Here is a 25,000-nt window from a genome sequence, read left to right as displayed (position 1 = left end):
CCACCTCAATTCAAGTCTCTCTCTCTCTCTCTCTCTCTCTCTCTCTCTCTCTCTCTCTCTCTCTCTCTCTCTCTCTCTCTCTCTCTCTCATACACTCTCTCTCTGATCAATTCGTCCCACCCAGTCTCTTAATCTCTTCCTCATAAAACTATAAGAAGAGTTAGGGTAAATACAATTAAAACTTGGAAGCGTCACCCCCGCGATCGAGAAACAGAAAACGGGGCTTCAACTTTACGGCTGAGCCACTTCCCCCCCAACAGCGGGGTCAGGCCGTAAACTGTCGGCTCCCACAGTGAAGGTAACAGTTTAAGGTGATAATGTCTGTAGGGTTCACGGGCCAGTGGTGAGCTGTGTAAAGTGACGGCGCGTGCCAGTCTGGCAACTAGTTTTAAAGACCCCAGAAACTGGTGTCGCTAAGTGTGTGACACATGATATAGCGTTCTTGTTGCATTGTACACCCAATCATTGAATATTCAAATGTAAAAATGGTGATCTAAGGATTTTTTCTTTTTTTCAGATGAAAATGCTAGAGGAATCATTAGCAATCGGATACAACAGAAGCATTTTGTCTTAAGGAGTGGCTATGAACTGGTTTGAATAGGGGGGTCTTATGCAAATGTCTCAGTGGTTTGTAATGGGTAAGACGATCACCTTTGCCGGATATATATATATATTTTCTGGAAAGGAAGTTGCATACGTGATCTGTATCAACCCCCAGTTTACGACAGGAGACGTGAAAACCACCTCCTCCCCCCCAGAGAAAAAGCCATAAACCTGTGCGTGTGGATGGCTCCTTCGTCCTTAAAGACGGTGATTAACACAACCGAGTGATTAACACCAGCGATATAATGATTAATCTGGTTTCGTCCTTTGTGATCGAGTCGCTGGCTTGATGTGTCGGAGTGTGTGTGTGTGTCGGCTTCGTCTCGCTTCGCTCTTAATATCAAAAACTTTCATAAATGCTTTACTAATCTCCCTGCACTAATGGTTTCCGAACGACTTGTTACAAATTAAATCATTGACGTTTTTACTGCACCGGGTCTAAAGCAGTGAACTAAGATAGACACTAGTCTGGTGGCGGAGTGATTTTGTGGCTATTCCAGCTAGGCTGTCCTTATCTATCTCTCAAAGACGCACGTACTTCTGTTGGCAGGGAATTATGGGGGTAACTAAAACCTAAGTCAACCGACCCTAAACCTTCATGATCAATACCATCCTTGTATATCTAATCAATAAATCAGCCGATCCACAGACGAAAATCTAGTGAATAAATTTACAGATGTAGAGTGACACACAGATGATGCAGTTCCTCTACGTAAACAAACCACTCAAGGACTCGCCATTACGATGGCTCCCGTCTACCCTCGAACACCTAAGATGTGGAATTCCCTTTGTCTTTTATTTTCTTCTTTCTTCTTCTTCTCCATATAACACTTCTTTACGAGTCGGGTCTATCAACACCCGTGTATCTTTGACTAGTTTTCACGTCTTTTATTTCTCTCTTTCACGCAAGTTGACCAATATATATATATATATATATATATATATATATATATATATTTATATATAGCTTCGTCTCTTCGATGTATATCAACTGACATATTTCTCTCTTGTGTCTCCTCTGATGATGTGATTATTACACGAAACTGCACTTGGGAACTTTTCGTGTTTCATTTGCCCCGTGGACTCATAGGAATATATATATATATATATTATATATATATATATATATATATATATATTATATATATATATATATATATATATAATATATATATATATATTATATATATATATATACATATAGAATACCAAAAGTGCACATGATGAACACAGATCAGATGCCCACAATTCGAGGTGAGACTTCCTTCACCTAACGCAAGCTAGGGGGAGACTTCAGCTAACGCAAGCTAGGGGAATACCAGCTAACGCAAGCTAGGGGGAGACTTCACCTAACGCAAGCTAGGGGGAGACTTCAGCTAACGCAAGCTAGGGGAATACCAGCTAACGCAAGCGAAGATAGTGATTAAAATGATTATCCGTGGTCAGACGAGAGCAATTAACCCTTTGAATGTAAATGTTTCAAAAGATAACATCTACTTGTGACAGACGCCCCACATGAACACAAAAATCACATGACTACAAATCAAAATATGGTTTCACCTTAGGTAAAAGTACAGTACTGATTTATACAATCGATTATCCGCAAAGAGTTCTGGTTTACAATGCTATCCCTCTACGTTATAAGCTTAAACACTAAGCTATCCCTCTACGTTATAAGCTTAAACACTAAGCTATCCCTCTACGTTATAAGCTTAAACACTAAGCTATCCTCTACGTTATAAGCTTAAACACTAAGCTATCCCTCTACGTTATAAGCTTAAACACTAAGCTATCCCTCTACGTTATAAGCTTAAACACTAAGCTATCCCTCTACGTTATAAGCTTAAACACTAAGCCATCCTTCTTTTTTATAAGCTTAAACACTAAGCTATCCTCTACGTTATAAGCTTAAACACTAAGCCATCCCTCTTTGTTATAAGCTTAAACACTAAGCTATCCTCTACGTTATAAGCTTAAACACTAAGCTATCCTCTACGTTATAAGCTTAAACACTAAGCTATCCTCTACGTTATAAGCTTAAACACTAAGCCATCCCTCTTTGTTATAAGCTTAAACACTAAGCTATCCTCTACGTTATAAGCTTAAACACTAAGCTATCCTCTACGTTATAAGCTTAAACACTAAGCTATCCTCTACGTTATAAGCTTAAACACTAAGCTATCCTCTACGTTATAAGCTTAAACACTAAGCTATCCTCTACGTTATAAGCTTAAACACTAAGCTATCCTCTACGTTATAAGCTTAAACACTAAGCCATCCCTCTTCGTTATAAGCTTAAACACTAAGCTATCCCTCTACGTTATAAGCTTAAACACTAAGCTATCCTCTACGTTATAAGCTTAAACACTAAGCTATCCTCTACGTTATAAGCTTAAACACTAAGCCATCCCTCTTTGTTATAAGCTTAAACACTAAGCCATCCCTCTTTGTTATAAGCTTAAACACTAAGCCATCCCTCTTTGTTATAAGCTTAAACACTAAGCCATCCCTCTTTGTTATAAGCTTAAACACTAAGCTATCCCTCTACGTTATAAGCTTAAACACTAAGCCATCCCTCTTTGTTATAAGCTTAAACACTAAGCCATCCCTCTTCGTTATAAGCTTAAACACTAAGCTATCCCTCTACGTTATAAGCTTAAACACTAAGCCATCCCTCTTTGTTATAAGCTTAAACACTAAGCCATCCCTCTTTGTTATAAGCTTAAACACTAAGCCATCCCTCTTTGTTATAAGCTTAAACACTAAGCCATCCCTCTTTGTTATAAGCTTAAACACTAAGCCATCCCTCTTTGTTATAAGCTTAAACACTAAGCTATCCTCTACGTTATAAGCTTAAACACTAAGCTATCCCTCTACGTTATAAGCTTAAACACTAAGCCATCCCTCTTTGTTATAAGCTTAAACACTAAGCTATCCCTCTACGTTATAAGCTTAAACACTAAGCTATCCTCTACGTTATAAGCTTAAACACTAAGCCATCCCTCTTTGTTATAAGCTTAAACACTAAGCCATCCCTCTTCGTTATAAGCTTAAACACTAAGCCATCCCTCTTTGTTATAAGCTTAAACACTAAGCCATCCCTCTTTGTTATAAGCTTAAACACTAAGCCATCCCTCTTTGTTATAAGCTTAAACACTAAGCCATCCCTCTTTGTTATAAGCTTAAACACTAAGCTATCCTCTACGTTATAAGCTTAAACACTAAGCCATCCCTCTTTGTTATAAGCTTAAACACTAAGCCATCCCTCTTTGTTATAAGCTTAAACACTAAGCTATCCTCTACGTTATAAGCTTAAACACTAAGCCATCCCTCTTCGTTATAAGCTTAAACACTAAGCTATCCTCTACGTTATAAGCTTAAACACTAAGCTATCCCTCTACGTTATAAGCTTAAACACTAAGCTATCCTCTACGTTATAAGCTTAAACACTAAGCTATCCTCTACGTTATAAGCTTAAACACTAAGCTATCCTCTACGTTATAAGCTTAAACACTAAGCCATCCCTCTTTGTTATAAGCTTAAACACTAAGCCATCCCTCTTCGTTATAAGCTTAAACACTAAGCCATCCCTCTTTGTTATAAGCTTAAACACTAAGCTATCCTCTACGTTATAAGCTTAAACACTAAGCTATCCCTCTACGTTATAAGCTTAAACACTAAGCTATCCTCTACGTTATAAGCTTAAACACTAAGCTATCCTCTACGTTATAAGCTTAAACACTAAGCCATCCCTCTTCGTTATAAGCTTAAACACTAAGCTATCCTCTACGTTATAAGCTTAAACACTAAGCTATCCTCTACGTTATAAGCTTAAACACTAAGCCATCCCTCTTCGTTATAAGCTTAAACACTAAGCTATCCTCTACGTTATAAGCTTAAACACTAAGCTATCCTCTACGTTATAAGCTTAAACACTAAGCCATCCCTCTTCGTTATAAGCTTAAACACTAAGCTATCCTCTACGTTATAAGCTTAAACACTAAGCTATCCTCTACGTTATAAGCTTAAACACTAAGCCATCCCTCTTTGTTATAAGCTTAAACACTAAGCCATCCCTCTTTGTTATAAGCTTAAACACTAAGCTATCCCTCTACGTTAAAAGCTTAAACACTAAGCCATCCCTCTTCGTTATAAGCTTAAACACTAAGCCATCCCTCTTTGTTATAAGCTTAAACACTAAGCTATCCCTCTACGTTATAAGCTTAAACACTAAGCTATCCCTCTACGTTATAAGCTTAAACACTAAGCTATCCCTCTACGTTAAAAGCTTAAACACTAAGCTATCCCTCTACGTTATAAGCTTAAACACTAAGCTATCCCTCTACGTTATAAGCTTAAACACTAAGCCATCCCTCTTCGTTATAAGCTTAAACACTAAGCTATCCCTCTACGTTATAAGCTTAAACACTAAGCTATCCCTCTACGTTATAAGCTTAAACACTAAGCCATCCCTCTTCGTTATAAGCTTAAACACTAAGCCATCCCTCTTCGTTATAAGCTTAAACACTAAGCTATCCCTCTACGTTATAAGCTTAAACACTAAGCCATCCCTCTTTGTTATAAGCTTAAACACTAAGCTATCCTTTTTTTCTATGCTTAAACGTGTTTATATATATAGAATACCAAAAGTGCACATGATAGTACATGTCGGATGAGTACGACTTCATGTACAGCTTCAGCTAACAACACAATACTGATTAACTGAATTACTTCAACGATTTATGAATGCTCTCTAATTCTAAACGCTAAACAGCACATCTGGTATGACAATACTCTTTAATATACCAAAAATTACCATATAATTCTTAATAGAATTATTCATTTTGATGTAAGTGAACAGGCATGAAAGGAAAAAAATAATTTGAATCTTCATTAATAAAACATCCTCTCTCTCTCTCTCTCTCTCTCTCTCTCTCTCTCTCTCTCTCTCTCTCTCTCTCTCTCTCTCTCTCTCTCGGACCATACATGCATATGAGAGCACGCAAGGTGAGAATTTATCCTAAACACTTGAAACAGTGTCCAGATTTATATCAACTGATGGTTGATAAATTGCTGACAGGCCATTGCAACGGCCCAAGCAATCGTTAAGCCAAGAGCCCAAATATTTAACCTACCAATCACAACACCTCCCTTTTCCTCTCCCTCAGGTGTCGGAGCCCAGGAAGCGAGCGGCCATCGCCTTGGACAAGCTGATGTTTGCCCTACAGAAGGCCCTAGACGACCCCCCTCAAGCCCCGCCCCCAGGCACGGCCCCATCCTACCCTAGGCCTAGGGCCATCGCTGCCGGACCTGTGCGGGTAACAACACACTCCCTTATCATTATAACCATATATCCACAAGCATATTTATCATATTACTGTTTTCAATACCAATATTGCCATTTCAATACTAATATTGCCATCACCATCATGTAAAACGGTAGTCAAAAACATAACTAAATTTATCGTAGGACAATTACCAACACATCAAAATTCATTATCAATATCTCCTAAATTCTTGATGACAACACTTATATCTTAAGTCCCACTGCGATTGTAAATTAATTTCTCACTTCAGTATTAGTATCAAGTACCTATGTAGTTAATAATTCTATTTCTTTATTTTTCTACATATTCAGATCTCGGAAATGATAATTGCCATACTTTATGCACATACCCAGCTATGTCCTTCCTTCATCGTGAATATCATGATCATCATTAATAATTTATATTCTTCATCTTTCTCTTGTCTCTAGAGTATCAGTATCATTCATCTTTCATTAAACATTATCCGTTCTTCACACTGGCAAAATGGTTATCACTGTGTCACACACTCACTTATTCATTTTTCAATGTCCCTCATCTCAGATGTCCCGTTCATTTCTTACTCCCAAACTTTACATTGCTAGAATCTAAATTCTTACAACCTTTCCCTGGTTGAGGGGTTAACCACACACTGAAAAATTACAGACATTCAGTATCAAATAATATCATCATCAAAACTACGTCGTGTCATCGGAGGTGATTTCCTGGCAGGATGAAGTCGTGGATCGACTCTTTCATCTCGTGACTTCTTGACGAAGATGGAGCAAAAAGAAAAAAATATATCGGTAGCTCGACTCATGTATGTGGCATCAAAACCGTTGATCACAAGTCGCCCTGGGCGGCGGCGTCGCCTAGCCTAGCCTAGCCTCGCACTGGGTGTTTCCCATTACCCCCGCCATCTCGCTCCACAAAGGGCTCCTTCCGCTCGCGCCCTCCGAAGACAAATTTCATCTCGGGGGGGAAAATTCATTTGGGGTTCAGGAGAGAAAGTCGCTTGGGTGAAAAGAGAGAGAGAGAAAAAAATATGTCTCTCCAACGTGTCAACTGAACTTGTTGCTCTTCGATCCGGGCGGTCTGATGGAACGTTCCTGCTACTCAGTTTTCTTTTTAATTATTCCACAACCATTACTAAACTATTTTTCCCTATTTTGCCGATATAAAGTAGGTCATTTCCCCCCACATTCTTTAAGTCTCTTGCTTAGTTTTTAGCTGTCATCTAGCTGACTCATTCCTCATTTCAAAGACTGCCGGACATCAACGATTTCAAATATATCCATAACCTCGATAGCTTGTTATTACACCATTCACTAATGTGGGCAAGTCTATAGCTCCCCTGTAGTTCAGCACCCTTACATCGGGAATAATCTCTAGTAGTTTCCAAACGCTGAACCTGCCGTAGCAAATGTTTCCTCAAGTACGGAGTCCAGGACACACACACACACACACACACACACACACACACACACACACACACACACACACACACATATATATATATATATATATATATATATATATATTATCCCTGGGGATAGGGGAGAAAGAATACTTCCCACGTATTCCCTGCGTGTCGTAGAAGGCGACTAAAAGGGAAGGGAGCAGGTGGCTGGAAATCCTCCCCTCTGGTTTTTTTTTTTTTTTTAATTTTCCAAAAGAAGGAACAGAGAAGGGGGCCAGGTGAGGATATTCCCTCTAAGGCCCAGTCCTCTGTTCTTAACGCTACCTCGCTAATGCGGGAAATGGCGAATAGTATGAAAGAAGAAAGATATATATATATATATATATATATATATATATATATATATATATATATATATATATATATATACTATGAATATTTTCTAGAAATCGTGAGAGAACCTAAGAATCGTTCTTACCTACAAACACGTACAATTATTCTCCCTGACGTTACCCCTTTGTCACATCCATTTTCGTACAACCCTACATGCTTTACAACAATCGCTGAAACCTCACAAGTTTCCTAACCTCCATTACTTGTCCCTACAACTTTTCCGTACCTCCCCCTTGCTTTCATCCCACGTCAGTACAACCTTATGTATAGCCTCCCCCACTAACCGACATTCGTCGTAACTAAAAAAAAAAACCTTCATCATACGTCGCTGCTACGCATGAACAAGTCTACGTCCTCTTGACATTCATGATTCGTCTATACTTCTGTAAAAACTCTCCTGTGTCCATCACTTTGTTAGGCCACCCTCCCGCCGCGACTTCCTTCGTCAGGTCAAACAACCCTTTTTAGGCCCACACAGCCCACAGGCAACGAGTTTTTACAGAGCCTCCCCCCCTTCTCTCTCTCTCTCTCTCTCTCTCTCTCTCTCTCTCTCTCTCTCTCTCTCTCTCTCTCTACCACCTCCGTACAGCAAACTAACCTGGTGTGTGTTTCCCTCGGCAGATGGATCTCCAACGGCGAGGTAACGGTGATGGGAGGCTGTACTGGCGGTGTTACTTCAACGCTGTGTCCTGCTTCTAAAACCCCGACACACGCAAGCCACACCCGAAAAGACTTTCCAATATGTATTCAAGATTTTCGGCCGTGATCTGCTGAAAAGAAAAGAAAATGGGATTTGGGATCAATCAATTCAGTGTTCAGGCTTATTCATGTATTGTTCAATATGTGTATTGTCGTTAGGGATACTATTTTTTTTTTCTATATATAAATATCATTTCGGAATGATGAAACTGCGAGGTATCAGCTACACTTTTCTGGCAAGAGTGAAATGCAAGACCACGTATTTGATCTCAGTGACCTGGTACTTATTATAATCATATACGACTATTTATCATTACTGGATCTCTTTCTTGTCACATGATTCTCAAATTGCAAGTTAAAGGCTAGGTTCTCAACCAATGGAAGGCCGGAGTCGGTCGGTCTATTCGTAGTCAACCAATTATTATCTATTCGATGTTCACACCCGTACATGTTTGCCATGCTCTGTATATACATATATTTATATAATCTATATTATGAGCCTTCCCTACACCACCCACCTCCACATCCATGGTCTGAAAATGATGCTGAAACTTATTTAAACTTCATCAAACTGACCGAATTGTCGTACGACCTTCAGGAACCTGACAGAGTGGAGGAGGAGCGGTAGAGTTGAACTACAATACACACTAACGCCCCTTGTAATATCATTTCATCATTATTCCCAGTACCATTTTGAGGTCAGAGTGTCAAGCAAAATACCATGTTATATACTCTTGTGCTTATACCTAACCAAGTCTTACAAGAAAACCCATGATTTAAAAACGATACAAAGGGAAAACTGGAGTTGGTTACCAGGGAACAATTTTGCTGTTTCCCTACCTCACCAACATCATATGTGCACACGTTGCCAATAACTTTCTTCCAAATCTTTTCCACGGATTAATCACCCACTTATTTCACTTTAGTCGGTTACCTTCACGCCATATTTTTTTGTTCTCTTTATTTATTCACATTTCGAATTGTTAATTTACTTCGACACACTTAAATGGCATAACCATCCCCCGTCACCCCAGTCTTTGAAAATTATTGTACTCTGTGTCTCTGTGGTCATCTTATTATCATTTTAAAAGTCTGTGGTTGATGACAATCTTTACTATCACTGCTCTGAGGTGTTGTAGGTTATTCTGGAATAAAGATTCGGTTATTCAGTGGTTATTATTTTTTATCCTATGCAAAACCTTTTAAAAGAAATTCCTGATCTCGCACTTCGGGATCGCATTTTTGTTATATATATATATATATATATACCAGTCCATGAATTACATTCCACAAGAGTCAGGTATCCCATCTCTTTCATATAGTACAATTCTCTCTTCCTGTTGACCGCCTTACATACACATTAACCTCATATCTAATATAGTAAGATGCCCTAAAAATCTTAAGTGTCTTTAGAAGATCTTTTCAACGCTTGGCGCCTTAGTGCGAACATGCCATACACGACAGTTACTAACTTCAAAAACGACACCACCCTCCTGTATGTCCACGCTCTTAACGCTTAAACTTTTCATCACTCCATCCTGCCATCTTCAGTTCGGTCTCTCCCATCTCCTTGTCCCCTTCACCTCTGACACATATATTCTCTTTGTCAACCTTTCTTCACTCATTCTCTCTATACGTCCAAACCATTTAAGCACACCATTTTCTGCTCTCTTAAACACATTCTTGCTAATACCATACATCTCTCTTACCCTTTCATTACTTCCTCGATCAAACCACTTCCCAACAAATATTGTCCTCCAACATTTCAGTTTCAGCACATCTACCCTCCTCCATACATCCTCAGCTATGACCCAAGCCTCGCTCCATACATCACTTTTATACCTTCACGCATACCCATTTTCACACTCCCGGGTACGAGATCTCTTTCCAAACATTCTTCAGTGCTCCCAGAACCTTTCCCCTCACCCATCTTATGATTCACTTCCCCTTCCATTGTTCTATCTGCTTTCAATGTGCTCCAAGGTATCTAGATCAGAAAATACATGTCAACATTAACCTTAAACTTAAAACCACCATTATAATTGATTAACGTATCAACGTACCAAGGTTTGCCACGTCCAATGCACCACTGACTTCCTAGACCTATTCTATAAGTCTGTTACGTGGAACCGTCATTGTTCCAGTCTACTGTACTTAAAGCTGAGAAGGAAAGACACGAGACAGAAAAAAAGGAACATGAAAATAGAATCTACATTTGCAGACATATTAGGAGAAAGTGTGTGAGTACATGCGACAATATTTTGCCAGAAGACAGGAAAGCACGGAGTAACGAAGAATGAGTCATGTAAATCACTTGAGTGTTGTCCAGTGTTATGCATGAGGAGGAATGTATGTATGTGAACTGAAGCTAACAGCCACAGAGAGAGAGAGAGAGAGAGAGAGAGAGAGAGAGAGAGAGAGAGAGAGAGAGAGAGAGAGAGAGAGAGAGAGAGAGAGAGAGAGAGAGAGAGAGACGCACACATAAAGTGATATATGTAAATAAAAAGCCTATCAAATACAAACACAGGCAGCATTCCTGTTAAAACTCATGCGATTATGTCCGTTTCGACGAAAATATATAATTTTTGCCGAATATTTTTCCATAATTTGTTGCGAGGTGCTAATGAGTACACGAATTTCAACAAAGCAATAAAATCATAATGGGCCTTTCTCTTATATTTTATCACAATGGAAACCTGCTATAGCATCAACTGGACATTTCACTGTTAAGTCTTTAAATATCTTATTTTTCTCATAAACACGAGGAATATTCAACGCTCCGATATTCCTATATTAACGGCACACTACACCAAGCCATATTGCGAGAAATATGTGAATTGTTAAGTTAGGTTCTGGGAGGGGAAGAAGAAAAAAAATGAGGCGTTACAGTAATGTATATCGCCATAAAACATAACTTTTTGAGTATACGACGATACGACTCTTGATCAAGACGGTATGTACGACCCATGGTTACGACTTGATCAAGATATAAGTGCAACGATACGACCCTTGAGCAAGACGGTACGTAGACTCATGGTTACGACTTGATCAAGATATGAGTACGACAATACAACCCTTGAGCAAGACGGTACGTACGACCCATGGCTACGACCTGATCAAGACATGAGGACGACGATACGGCACTTGATCAAGACGGTATTACGACCCATGGGTACGACCTGATCAAGACATGCGGACGACGATACGGCCCTTGAGCAAGACGGTATGTACGACCCATAATTACGACTTGATCAAGATATAAGTGCGACGATACGACCCTTGAGCAAGACGGTACGTAGACCCATGGGTACGACTTGATTAAGACATGCGGACGACGATACGGCCCTTGAGCAAGACGGTATGTACGACCCATAATTACGACTTGATCAAGATATAAGTGCGACGATACGACCCTTGAGCAAGACGGTACGTAGACCCATGGGTACGACCTGATCAAGATATGAGTACGACGATACGACCCTTGAGCAAGACAGTACGACCTGAACAAGCTATGACCCATGGGTACGACCTGAACAAGATACGACTCATGGGTACGACCTGATCAAGGTACGACTCATGGGTACGAACTGACCAAGGTACGACTCATGGGTACGACCTGATCAAAATACGATCCATGGGTACGAACTGACCAAGGTACGACTCATGGGTACGACCTGAACAAGCTATGACCCATGGGTACGACCTGATCAAAATACGACCCATGGATACGAACTGACCAAGGTACGACTCATGGGTACGACCTGATCAAAATACGACCCATGGGTATGACCTCATCAAGACAAAGAGAGTCTATAATTCGACGCGTTCCATCATCATGTGCACTTGGGGGGTCAAGAATAAGAAATAATGTAACATCATCTCTCCATATTTGTTCTCCATCGTAGTACTGAAAAAAAAAAAAACAATAATTGCTTTATCTCTCAGTTATTCATCCTTCCGACAGCTTGTAACCCCGGCTCCAGTTAACCCAATGTGTGTGACCATGTCTTAATGACACAGTGCTTACAAACATACCAGTGAGCTTACCTACAGTTAATAATTTACATTTAGCTACGCACATTAAATACAGTGAACATTCCTAAAAATGTCATTTAGATAAAGCTAAAGTTAAGTCATCCATGCAAGGAAAAAAGATCTCCCAAGTTAATCTAACTACCCACCAAACAGGTTCTAATTCATAATGACGTATGTTTGATGAGGAGTATAGTAACAATGGCAACAATTATTATAAATGACAATTACCACGTATAACTCTGAAATTACCCTATTTATTCACTTTAGTTTACTTTGTTTTTCATCAAGCAGAAGTGGTTCATAAACCACAGTTAATTCAAAGGGCAATTATCGTGGTGATTCAGGCAATCCAGCGCGTTATCAAGACTGAAATTGAAATTTCTTTTATCAAGGGCTAGATCATGTCTGCAGCGGTAGAGCAATAATGAGGTAGCTACAGATTTTTCTTTCTAATTTATTCAAATTTGTATTTCTAATTTATATGTAAAGGCCTTTAATGACACACGTAGTCCATAGGCCTAATGCCCAAGTCGCCAAACACGACCAAATTGGTAAACCAAATGTATTTACCACGGTCAAAATATGTTTTGTATTCGTTTACTGCTAAACAACAATCATGAATGGAAAAACAATACGAATAAACTACTTCATCTTCCAAGTGGAAATTACACCTTCAATTCAGGAAGTGTCTTAGCACGTATTTAGAATTTCACCAATAACCACACTGACATTAGATTACTATATCTCTCAACCTACTTGGACAAACAGAATGACCTGCTTCTCGTTGTTACTGAGGACAGAGCGCATCTTGAGGAAGCTATCAATAAACTTCTTCCACATGGACCAACTCTTCTCTGTCCACCTCGTCCCAAGTTTCCCGAGAGGTTCAAGTTTCCCGAGAGGTTAAGTTTCCCGAGAGGTTAAGTCCGCTGCTTATATATCACAGAATATGTGCATTAACTTCAAGAAGGATCGATCATGTTATCCAAATTATGGACAGATGTTACGATAGGTTAGTTTAAGTATCAAACTAAAACAAAAAAAATAATACATAACCACATACGTCCTTGATCAAAATTGTGTACCCAACCTAACGTGACACTAGTGACTGTGCTCGTTATTAGATATTGGCGTTTAATTAATTATATTTTCCCATATAAGAGAATAAAATTTTGCCACGACTCACCACATTTGTGTATCTGTTATCATCAATTTGCTTTAATTCAGTTTTATCTATCATCAAGGGGAATAGATAATAGATCATCTCTTTAATTACTGCAGATGGTCCAGGTGTAATAAACTTGTGTTGATGGACTTGTTAATACATCAATAGCTTCTGCCAGGTATATAGAACCGGCTCATCTTAAATTAAGATGGGACAGTCGAAAATTTGAACTTAGTTACAATACACGAAAAAGAGAATAATGTTACATTTTTTTTTCAAAAGGTTAAAATGGTCATCACATAATATATCAATTTTTCACTTGCCACCATTGTAATATCACACACTGACACAATGAAGGAATATTTCTTTTTTTACATAAAAATTAAATTTGCAATGCAGATTTTAATGTTTTTTTTTTCTTTCCAGACATTCTTATGGTTCTACAATTAGCAAAAGAACTGAAATCGAAGAATTTTGTTACCTAATTTCTGAAACCAGAATTAGCCAAAGAACTGAAATCGAAGGATTTTGTTACCTAATATCTGAAAAAGTATATCATATCGCCGCTCGCTGGACAGCTGTCGGACATCAAGAAAGTTGAAAGTCTGGACTTTAATATGAAACAAATATTCGACATGTCAACACGAAAATGTTTTCATGTGGAATGGGATAACTTGCATTGACAGTAGTTTTCGTTGTTTATGTATATGTACGCTTATCAAAATCTATTACGTAACCTTAAGACTATTCTATTATACCTTCCAACCAGTATTTTTAACAGGGTTTGTTGTATATGCTATTGTTGCCTAATCCCAAAAAGAATAAATTCATGACATTAATGAAAAATAGTACGAAAAATCACAAGACGCAACTCATAAATTGATGCCAAGAATCACCAGCAACTTAGAAATGATTACACTTTCTTGAAGTAGATTATGTATCTTATTTAAGCATATATTGCTTGAAAGTTTGAATAGTGTGATACATATAAGCCATATAAACTCTTCTGTGAAAACTTTGACAATAGATTAAACTGTCATGATTTAAATATCAAGTCTTGCCAAATTTAAGCTTTAACTATAATTTTAGTGGGGAATACCACTGACATATATATAGTAGCCTATACTTATATAAGTATAATATATAAAGTTTCAATTTCTACTTAAATTAAACATAGAAAACTCATATAATTCAAATTCATACACAGTAAGAGGAAGTTATCGTACATCGTGGCGCGTCCTGATTTCACCATGTCCTTGAATCCTACTCAAGCGGGATGTTCAACCTAAGTGATGTACATTTTCCTTCTATTTCTCTATATATCTTACTCCTTTACATCCATCTCGTTGACAGTAGTCACACGATGATATACCTCTTCCAAATATTCAGTCGTCATGGAGGATTCCTTGCGTCTGTTGGTGTATTAAAAGGGAAATATAAATCGACCGTTACTTTCAAATGTGAGATAAAACTGGCGAGTTCCGTTGTCAACAGATATTCGCCAGTCGACGGGGAACTTACCTTGGGTTCACGTGGTGACTGTGCTGTTGTTATCTGTTATTTTACTGTGATTTTAAGTATATATTTTCTCTAACATAAAGGGATATGTTATGTGAAAGTCTGAGATACTTCCTAAGGCCCCATGGAGGAAGAAATTTGCGTTAATACTGTCGGACTAAAAACCCTCTTTTTTTTAAGTGCAAAATGTTTCCAGTTATCAAGATGTCTTCGAGATGTTAGCCCAAGACGTAGACGTTAGCCCAAGACGTAGACGTTAGCCAAAGACGTAAACGTTAGCCAAAGACGTAGATACTACGACAGGATTTTGGCAAATTACCTTTTCCTGTAGAAGCAACGGTGAGTCATACCAAATTTTGTTCTACTTTTCCTGGTGTTATTGATTTAACAAAGACACTGTGATGCGCTATGAGAGAACTATTATAGGCTGGTTGATTAATGAGGACTAATTAATACATTTACCGACTATATTCATGTATTTCTTTAAAAGGAATCCGACATTAAAGATGGTCTAGCCTATAGTGACTATAGTATAGGCAGAGCTGGTAATGAAAGTCTCTTGTAAAGTTACATTTAATATATATATATATATATATATATATATATATATATATATATATATATATATATATATATAATTATTTTTTGTAGAATTAAGACAAACTCAAGATCTTTTTACGTTCAAAAACGCCAATTTCTATAACAAAGATATATGCAAATTAGGATTATTTGATTTGTGCATTGCATCTTTTTATATTTCTTAAGTCGACAGATGATATGCCAAATATGGCCTACATTCGCGCCTATTGGCTTGGCCCTGTTGGCCTACTGAAGACTAACTATGTAATAACCCATGTATAAAGCAAGAGGAGGAACTTCTACATTCGTGGGGCTCCATTTCTTGAGTAGCTCTCATAATAATTTTCTTCAGGTATCCATTATACATAATGGATAGTACAAAAAGGGATCGAAATAGAAAAAAAAGGTTTATCTGTAAGGTAACAATATCAGTTCATAGACATTTCTGGTCGAAAGTAAATATCATCTTAAACTAATCATGGACATTTACAAAAAAAAAAAAAAATCATATACTTTTTTCTTTATACCGTGAAAAGGTAATATTAGAATCATAGAGTCAGCACAAATGTATATCGAGTACAAATATGGGATAAAAATAGCTATATGTAACTCGACTGTCACACCTCGTGAGACGTAACATCACATAAAGCCAAACAAATTGCCGAGCCACACTGGTTAATAATGCCCGGCCACATCAATTTTCTAAAATGTGAATTTCCAAGATAGGCTAAAAGCTCCGTACTTCTCAAAGGGTGTAGACGAGAGAGAGAGAGAGAGAGAGAGAGACCACCTTGATATACTCGTGGCAAATCCTAAAAAGCCTTGTCCTTTATACATCATACGAAGATTACTCCATGCTCAACTGACAGCTTGGGTAGAATAGTCGAAATGGATTCCACTTAAAGAGCGGCAGAGATGTTGCAGGAAATATCTGGGGGTGGGGGAAATAACATAAATGTCAGACGCCCACGTCCATTTAACTTAAGGGAACTACGTGGAAGTATCCCCTGTACTTCCTCAATAATGGATTTGTAAATTCCTCCAATATGTACCACAAGCCATGTAGCACGTCAAATAGCCTATTAGGGTAACATCTCCAGTAAAAAAGCTTCGTTACAGATGGCGTTGCGGGGGTGGAGGCTCGCCTTCCAAGTCAGTTATTCATCGTTATTGTTATTGTATCATACCTTATATATATACATATATATATATATATATATATATATATATATATATATATATATATATTACACGTGATTTCCCGTGTTAGCGAGTAACGCAGGAACACGAAAAACAATGACATCATTCGCTCCCATATATATATATATATATATATATATATATATATATATATATGTGTGTGTGTGTGTGTGTGTGTGTGTGTGTGTGTGTGAAGCGTCTGGGGTAAACCATGGAAAGTTCTGTGGGGCCTGGATGTAGAAAGGGAGCTGTGGTTTTCGGTGCATTACACATGACAGCTAGAGACTGAGTGTGAACGAATGTGGCCTTTGTTGTCTTTTCCTAGCGCTACCTCGCGCGCGCGCGGAGGAGAGAGGGTTGTGGCAAAAGGAGTGGACGAAGGTAGCAAGTGTGGATGTGTACACGTGTATATATGTCTGTGTATGTATATGTATGTATACGTTGAAATGTATAGGTACGTATATGTGCGTGTGTGGGCGTTTATGTATATGCATGTGTATGTGGGTAGGTTGTGCTTTCGTCTGTTTCCTTGAGCTACCTCGCTAACGCGACAGACAGCGACTAAGCATAATATATATATATATATATATATATATATATATATATATATATATATATATATAATCATATGTATAAAAGGTAACTGTGATCCGGGATTACATACTATTTCTGTGGAAATAGGCTTTTAGCGCTTGTAATTTTCTCGGTAAATGTGTTTAGACTAGTTTCATTAATGCCGATTTCTGGCAACCTTGAGAAAGTAAATTACGGCGATAATCGACGTCATTGATTTTAATCATGGCTGTATAACCCAGCATGTACACCAGTCTCCGTGTGTGTGTTTGTGTGTGTGGTCATGGAGGTATTGAGTCGGCAGCTTTTACGGTGATACAGTTTCTTAAAATTGCAGGAACCGACGAGCAAAATTGTTCTTAGGTGATATAGTCACACTTGGCATCGTGAAGTGGTGTACCTAATTATCGGAATGCAATAATTACCTTCACCAGATGTGGCACTGTTAAGCAATATTGGACATAAGTGTTGACAACATCAAGGTTTACTGTACATGCTCTGGGTGACCATTCTCTTTACAGTTGATACTGTCTGAAGAGACGTGGACTTCCTTTATTCCGAATAATCAGATCTAGTTTGCATATGTGTTGTGGAGTGAGTGGTATGGCCTAATTGCCTGCAGACGATGAAAATAAAGACAGTGGATATGCCATGCGTTTTTCACTTTAAATGTTTCTCGATGAAATCCCCATCCCGCTCTACTGAAAGATTAAAGGTAATAATTGTTGGTAATTGCTCAGTCTGCACGTTTAATGTCATTGATATTATTATAATTTGTTTAATCCTGCGTTATGGGTTAATTTGCATTAAACGTGTAACGTAAAATTCCAGATATTTTTGTCCAGAGGAACTGATTTGATTTAGTATGCTTAACAAACTTCTATTTACTTACAACAAAATCTGATAAATATTCAATCCTTGGAACTTATTAAGATTAACCTTCATGTCGTCCAACTTATAACAAGTGTTGGGGTCTTGTGTAAACAACTTGCCATATCAGTCAGACACACACACACACACACACACACACATATATATATATATATATATATATATATATATATATATATATATATATATATCTTTCTTTTCTTTCTTTCAAACTATTCGCCATTTCCCGCATTAGCGAGGTAGCGTTAAGAACAGAGGCCTGGGCCTTTGAGGGAATACCCTCACCTGGCCCAATTCTCTGTTCCTTCTTTTGGAAAATTAAAAAAAAATGAGAGGGGAGGATTTCCAGCCCCCCGCTCCCTCCCCTTTTAGTCGCCTTCTACGACACGCAGGGAATACGTGGGAAGTATTCTTTCTCCCCTATCCCCAGGGAATATATATATATATATATATATATATATATATATATATATATATATATATATATATATATATATATACACCAGCAAATCTTATTTTCATATTTATATGATAGCAATTACATGTGATATTCAATATGAATCCTTCCATTTTTTCCCCTGCCAATTATAAGGAGATAAATACAGCTCAAAACGTATGATAAACTCCCTTGAGTTTTTCTTCCATACGTTGGGTAAGCACTTTATGCTGGCTCGTGTTCGCTGCCACGTAACAAAATCACAATCTCTGCTTGCTTTCCATTTTTATGGAGTTAATTTTACTTAGTTAAGGACAAATTATTACAGTACTCAAATAGTTGATTAAGAATTAAAAGTAAGGTTACGGTCAGTACTGGTTTATATGTTGCACTGTTACGGTCACATTGTTCTTAACAACTGTTCCTGTCTGTTGCTCTTGGTGAAATTTTGTAGATACGGCCAACAAAATGATATCGTTCACTGAATAATGATATTGTTCACTGAATAATGAAACGGTCATGGACTATAATAGCATTTTGTGCTGCAAAGGAAATATCATTTGCTTCAGGTTAGTAACTTTGATTCTGAATAAGTTATCATGTTATTTTCTGTTTCAGACTCACAAGAGCAATCATGGAGCTGGAGAAGGGCGTGGCTGAGGTAAACTACACTGTCAGGATCCCCCACATCTCGAGCTACAAGGAACTGAGTCAAGCCTTCACCGCTGACTTCCCTCTCTCTGTGAACGGTCTCCACACCTCCTGGCGCTTGACTATTACACCGTTTCTCAAAGATGGTGGGTGTGACAGCCAAAAGCCTGTCAATCGTAACATTGGCATATCGCTAAGGTGCTTAAAGTGTAACGTAAATCATCCTGATATGGAAATATACTGTAGCGTGTCAGGTAGGGATCAGCACGAGAAACAGTTAACTCAGGATCATGGCGACGAACTGAGATGGCAAGGTATTCTGGTACCACGGCTGGCCCTCGGGATCTTCAAACTCCTAGTGGATGACCAGCTGACGGCAAGGTTGCGCTTTGTGGTGAAAGGATCAGATATGGAGAGAGCGGTGCCTTCCGTTGAGAACCTCACCCGTCACTTGAGGGAGCTGCATAAGACGGGGATGTACAGCGACATGGAAGTTATCACCAGCGAAGGTTCTACGTTTCCCGCCCATCGCGCTATACTGCACGCCCGCTCTAGCCTCCTACAGAAAGCCGCGGTGACGAAGAGGCGCGGAATCGACATCGCAACCACGACATCTCTAGAGCCAGACACGAAAGATGAGTTCCACCACCCATCGTGTTCGGACACCCCCATTAACAGCACGTTTGGCAGCGTGTCATCTGGTTACGAGTCGGTTGCTTTCCCGTCTCCCGATTCTTCCCAGAAGAGCATTCCGTCCCCGCTGTCATCTCCCGCTAGAGGACACAAATCACCAGTGAAAATGTCTCGCGTGACCACACCGACCTCCAGGGTTCATTGCGGTCCACACGCCATGGCTTCCCCTGGTAAGCTTCCCTCCACGCCCACCAAGCAGTCCTACAGTTCAAGCCGGACACCGTCCAGCAAACGTCTTTTGACTCCCACCAAAATATCGCCGACCAAGCGTTTCTTGACCCCCAGCAGAATGTCGTCCGGTAGGAGAATGAATAACCCAAGTGCCTCCTCCCCTGTGAAGCGGCCTATCGCCCCCCTAGATACAGCCACACCCCGCAGGAGACTTTACCACCATCAAAACGAGGGTCTCAAGGATGACCTGCCACATCCAGCAAGCCTCCGGGCAGACTCTCCCTCAGTTCGCCTCGGTCGCTGCTCCTTCAGTAGTGTAGAAAGGACACCACTGAGAGAGCTGAACCAGCAGCAGGTGGGAGGCTCCTGGGAGGAGTTGACCGTGAGAGTTAACATGTCGGCCACTGTCACCCAACAGCTCTTGGAATGGATCTACACAGGTGAGGAGAAATGAGTTATTACAGATAGAAACATTTTGCCCGGATGAGTTGGTCAATAGTTTTGCTGTTAACATGACTAGGTTAAGATAGCTTGAGAGAACTTAAGTGCATACCATCCTTGATGACAGGCACATGAAATGCGTATCATATGGTTTTTCTTTTTTTCAAAATCATCGCCCCACTGTAGCACCATACATCATAAACAGACGAACGCCTTTGGTACTCATCTTGGCCTTAATAAAAAAAAAAAAAAAAAACAGTCATGAGGAGTCTTTGCGCTGTGAATTCCCTGGCGTCTTTGTAGACTAATTTCTAGCAAGCGGGCATTTTGTACTGAGAGGCCATTCATCATTCATATCAAGTGTGAATAATAACGCTCAAGTGTCGTTCACACATGGCAATAGTATTAGGAAACAAGTGCTACACACGATTGTTTCATACCATTTCAAAACAATTTCCTGAAGTAGACGAGAGCACCGTAGCCGACTATGTTAATGAAACATGTTTAAGACAGCTGTCACTGGAATATTAATCCTATACAGTGGAAGCGTGCTAGGTGTCACTCGAATGTTATCCTATACAGTGGAAGCGTGCTAGGTGTCACTCGAATGTTAATCCTATACAGTGGAAGCGTTAGGTGTCACTCGAATGTTAATCCTATACAGTGGAAGCGTTAGGTGTCACTCGAATGTTAATCCTATACAGTGGAAGCGTTAGGTGTCACTCGAATGTTAATCCTATACAGTGGAAGCGTTAGGTGTCACTCGAATGTTAATCCTATACAGTGGAAGCGTTAGGTGTCACTCGAATGTTAATCCTATACAGTGGAAGCGTTAGGTGTCACTCGAATGTTAATCCTATACAGTGGAAGCGTTAGGTGTCACTCGAATGTTAATCCTATACAGTGGAAGCGTTAGGTGTCACTCGAATGTTAATCCTATACAGTGGAAGCGTTAGGTGTCACTCGAATGTTAATCCTATACAGTGGAAGCGTTAGGTGTCACTCGAATGTTAATCCTATACAGTGGAAGCGTTAGGTGTCACTCGAATGTTAATCCTATACAGTGGAAGCGTTAGGTGTCACTCGAATGTTAATCCTATACAGTGGAAGCGTTAGGTGTCACTCGAATGTTAATCCTATACAGTGGAAGCGTTAGGTGTCACTCGAATGTTAATCCTATACAGTGGAAGCGTTAGGTGTCACTCGAATGTTAATCCTATACAGTGGAAGCGTTAGGTGTCACTCGAATGTTAATCCTATACAGTGGAAGCGTTAGGTGTCACTCGAATGTTAATCCTATACAGTGGAAGCGTTAGGTGTCACTCGAATGTTAATCCTATACAGTGGAAGCGTTAGGTGTCACTCGAATGTTAATCCTATACAGTGGAAGCGTTAGGTGTCACTCGAATGTTAATCCTATACAGTGGAAGCGTTAGGTGTCACTCGAATGTTAATCCTATACAGTGGAAGCGTTAGGTGTCACTCGAATGTTAATCCTATACAGTGGAAGCGTTAGGTGTCACTCGAATGTTAATCCTATACAGTGGAAGCGTTAGGTGTCACTCGAATGTTAATCCTATACAGTGGAAGCGTTAGGTGTCACTCGAATGTTAATCCTATACAGTGGAAGCGTTAGGTGTCACTCGAATGTTAATCCTATACAGTGGAAGCGTTAGGTGTCACTCGAATGTTAATCCTATACAGTGGAAGCGTTAGGTGTCACTCGAATGTTAATCCTATACAGTGGAAGCGTTAGGTGTCACTCGAATGTTAATCCTATACAGTGGAAGCGTTAGGTGTCACTCGAATGTTAATCCTATACAGTGGAAGCGTTAGGTGTCACTCGAATGTTAATCCTATACAGTGGAAGCGTTAGGTGTCACTCGAATGTTAATCCTATACAGTGGAAGCGTTAGGTGTCACTCGAATGTTAATCCTATACAGTGGAAGCGTTAGGTGTCACTCGAATGTTAATCCTATACAGTGGAAGCGTTAGGTGTCACTCGAATGTTAATCCTATACAGTGGAAGCGTTAGGTGTCACTCGAATGTTAATCCTATACAGTGGAAGCGTTAGGTGTCACTCGAATGTTAATCCTATACAGTGGAAGCGTTAGGTGTCACTCGAATGTTAATCCTATACAGTGGAAGCGTTAGGTGTCACTCGAATGTTAATCCTATACAGTGGAAGCGTTAGGTGTCACTCGAATGTTAATCCTATACAGTGGAAGCGTTAGGTGTCACTCGAATGTTAATCCTATACAGTGGAAGCGTTAGGTGTCACTCGAATGTTAATCCTATACAGTGGAAGCGTTAGGTGTCACTCGAATGTTAATCCTATACAGTGGAAGCGTTAGGTGTCACTCGAATGTTAATCCTATACAGTGGAAGCGTTAGGTGTCACTCGAATGTTAATCCTATACAGTGGAAGCGTTAGGTGTCACTCGAATGTTAATCCTATACAGTGGAAGCGTTAGGTGTCACTCGAATGTTAATCCTATACAGTGGAAGCGTTAGGTGTCACTCGAATGTTAATCCTATACAGTGGAAGCGTTAGGTGTCACTCGAATGTTAATCCTATACAGTGGAAGCGTTAGGTGTCACTCGAATGTTAATCCTATACAGTGGAAGCGTTAGGTGTCACTCGAATGTTAATCCTATACAGTGGAAGCGTTAGGTGTCACTCGAATGTTAATCCTATACAGTGGAAGCGTTAGGTGTCACTCGAATGTTAATCCTATACAGTGGAAGCGTTAGGTGTCACTCGAATGTTAATCCTATACAGTGGAAGCGTTAGGTGTCACTCGAATGTTAATCCTATACAGTGGAAGCGTTAGGTGTCACTCGAATGTTAATCCTATACAGTGGAAGCGTTAGGTGTCACTCGAATGTTAATCCTATACAGTGGAAGCGTTAGGTGTCACTCGAATGTTAATCCTATACAGTGGAAGCGTTAGGTGTCACTCGAATGTTAATCCTATACAGTGGAAGCGTTAGGTGTCACTCGAATGTTAATCCTATACAGTGGAAGCGTTAGGTGTCACTCGAATGTTAATCCTATACAGTGGAAGCGTTAGGTGTCACTCGAATGTTAATCCTATACAGTGGAAGCGTTAGGTGTCACTCGAATGTTAATCCTATACAGTGGAAGCGTTAGGTGTCACTCGAATGTTAATCCTATACAGTGGAAGCGTTAGGTGTCACTCGAATGTTAATCCTATACAGTGGAAGCGTTAGGTGTCACTCGAATGTTAATCCTATACAGTGGAAGCGTTAGGTGTCACTCGAATGTTAATCCTATACAGTGGAAGCGTTAGGTGTCACTCGAATGTTAATCCTATACAGTGGAAGCGTTAGGTGTCACTCGAATGTTAATCCTATACAGTGGAAGCGTTAGGTGTCACTCGAATGTTAATCCTATACAGTGGAAGCGTTAGGTGTCACTCGAATGTTAATCCTATACAGTGGAAGCGTTAGGTGTCACTCGAATGTTAATCCTATACAGTGGAAGCGTTAGGTGTCACTCGAATGTTAATCCTATACAGTGGAAGCGTTAGGTGTCACTCGAATGTTAATCCTATACAGTGGAAGCGTTAGGTGTCACTCGAATGTTAATCCTATACAGTGGAAGCGTTAGGTGTCACTCGAATGTTAATCCTATACAGTGGAAGCGTTAGGTGTCACTCGAATGTTAATCCTATACAGTGGAAGCGTTAGGTGTCACTCGAATGTTAATCCTATACAGTGGAAGCGTTAGGTGTCACTCGAATGTTAATCCTATACAGTGGAAGCGTTAGGTGTCACTCGAATGTTAATCCTATACAGTGGAAGCGTTAGGTGTCACTCGAATGTTAATCCTATACAGTGGAAGCGTTAGGTGTCACTCGAATGTTAATCCTATACAGTGGAAGCGTTAGGTGTCACTCGAATGTTAATCCTATACAGTGGAAGCGTTAGGTGTCACTCGAATGTTAATCCTATACAGTGGAAGCGTTAGGTGTCACTCGAATGTTAATCCTATACAGTGGAAGCGTTAGGTGTCACTCGAATGTTAATCCTATACAGTGGAAGCGTTAGGTGTCACTCGAATGTTAATCCTATACAGTGGAAGCGTTAGGTGTCACTCGAATGTTAATCCTATACAGTGGAAGCGTTAGGTGTCACTCGAATGTTAATCCTATACAGTGGAAGCGTTAGGTGTCACTCGAATGTTAATCCTATACAGTGGAA

The 25,000-nt window shown here is 39.5% G+C and overlaps 3 protein-coding genes across 3 annotated transcripts in view; 2 read left to right on the top strand and 1 right to left on the bottom strand.

Annotated features, from left to right (window-relative positions):
- The window catches only part of LOC139758392 (uncharacterized), a 67,108-nt gene extending 58,651 nt beyond the window's left edge, over window positions 1-8,457 (bottom strand). The window contains exon 1 of the mRNA XM_071679745.1: window positions 8,318-8,457. The gene's annotated coding sequence lies outside the window, so the exon portion shown is untranslated. The remainder of the gene's footprint in view (window positions 1-8,317) is intronic.
- The window catches only part of AstCC (Allatostatin double C), a 29,488-nt gene extending 19,901 nt beyond the window's left edge, over window positions 1-9,587 (top strand). Inside the window, exons 2-3 of the mRNA XM_071679747.1 lie at window positions 5,772-5,921; window positions 8,341-9,587. Of these exons, the coding sequence (XP_071535848.1) occupies window positions 5,772-5,921; window positions 8,341-8,418 (228 nt within the window). The 3' untranslated portion in view covers window positions 8,419-9,587. The remainder of the gene's footprint in view (window positions 1-5,771; window positions 5,922-8,340) is intronic.
- A 5,425-nt stretch (window positions 9,588-15,012) lies between these two features.
- On the top strand, window positions 15,013-21,267 carry LOC139758562 (uncharacterized). The gene is made up of 2 exons (XM_071680084.1): window positions 15,013-15,475; window positions 19,434-21,267. The coding sequence occupies exon 2, from the start codon at window positions 19,450-19,452 to the stop codon at window positions 20,782-20,784; it is 1,335 nt and encodes a 444-aa protein (XP_071536185.1). The 5' UTR covers window positions 15,013-15,475; window positions 19,434-19,449; the 3' UTR covers window positions 20,785-21,267.
- The last annotated feature ends 3,733 nt before the right edge of the window (window positions 21,268-25,000 follow it).

This window comes from Panulirus ornatus, chromosome 30 (assembly GCF_036320965.1).
Source record: "Panulirus ornatus isolate Po-2019 chromosome 30, ASM3632096v1, whole genome shotgun sequence".
NCBI classification, from domain to species: Eukaryota; Metazoa; Arthropoda; class Malacostraca; order Decapoda; family Palinuridae; genus Panulirus; species Panulirus ornatus.
Note: the sequence above shows the minus strand (reverse complement) of the source record. Positions and strands in the feature narration are given on the sequence as shown.

Coding starts and splice junctions, on each gene's coding strand:
- LOC139758562 (XM_071680084.1), top strand. CDS start 19,450: ATGGAGCTGGAGAAGGGCGTGGCTGAGGTAAACTACACTGTCAGGATC.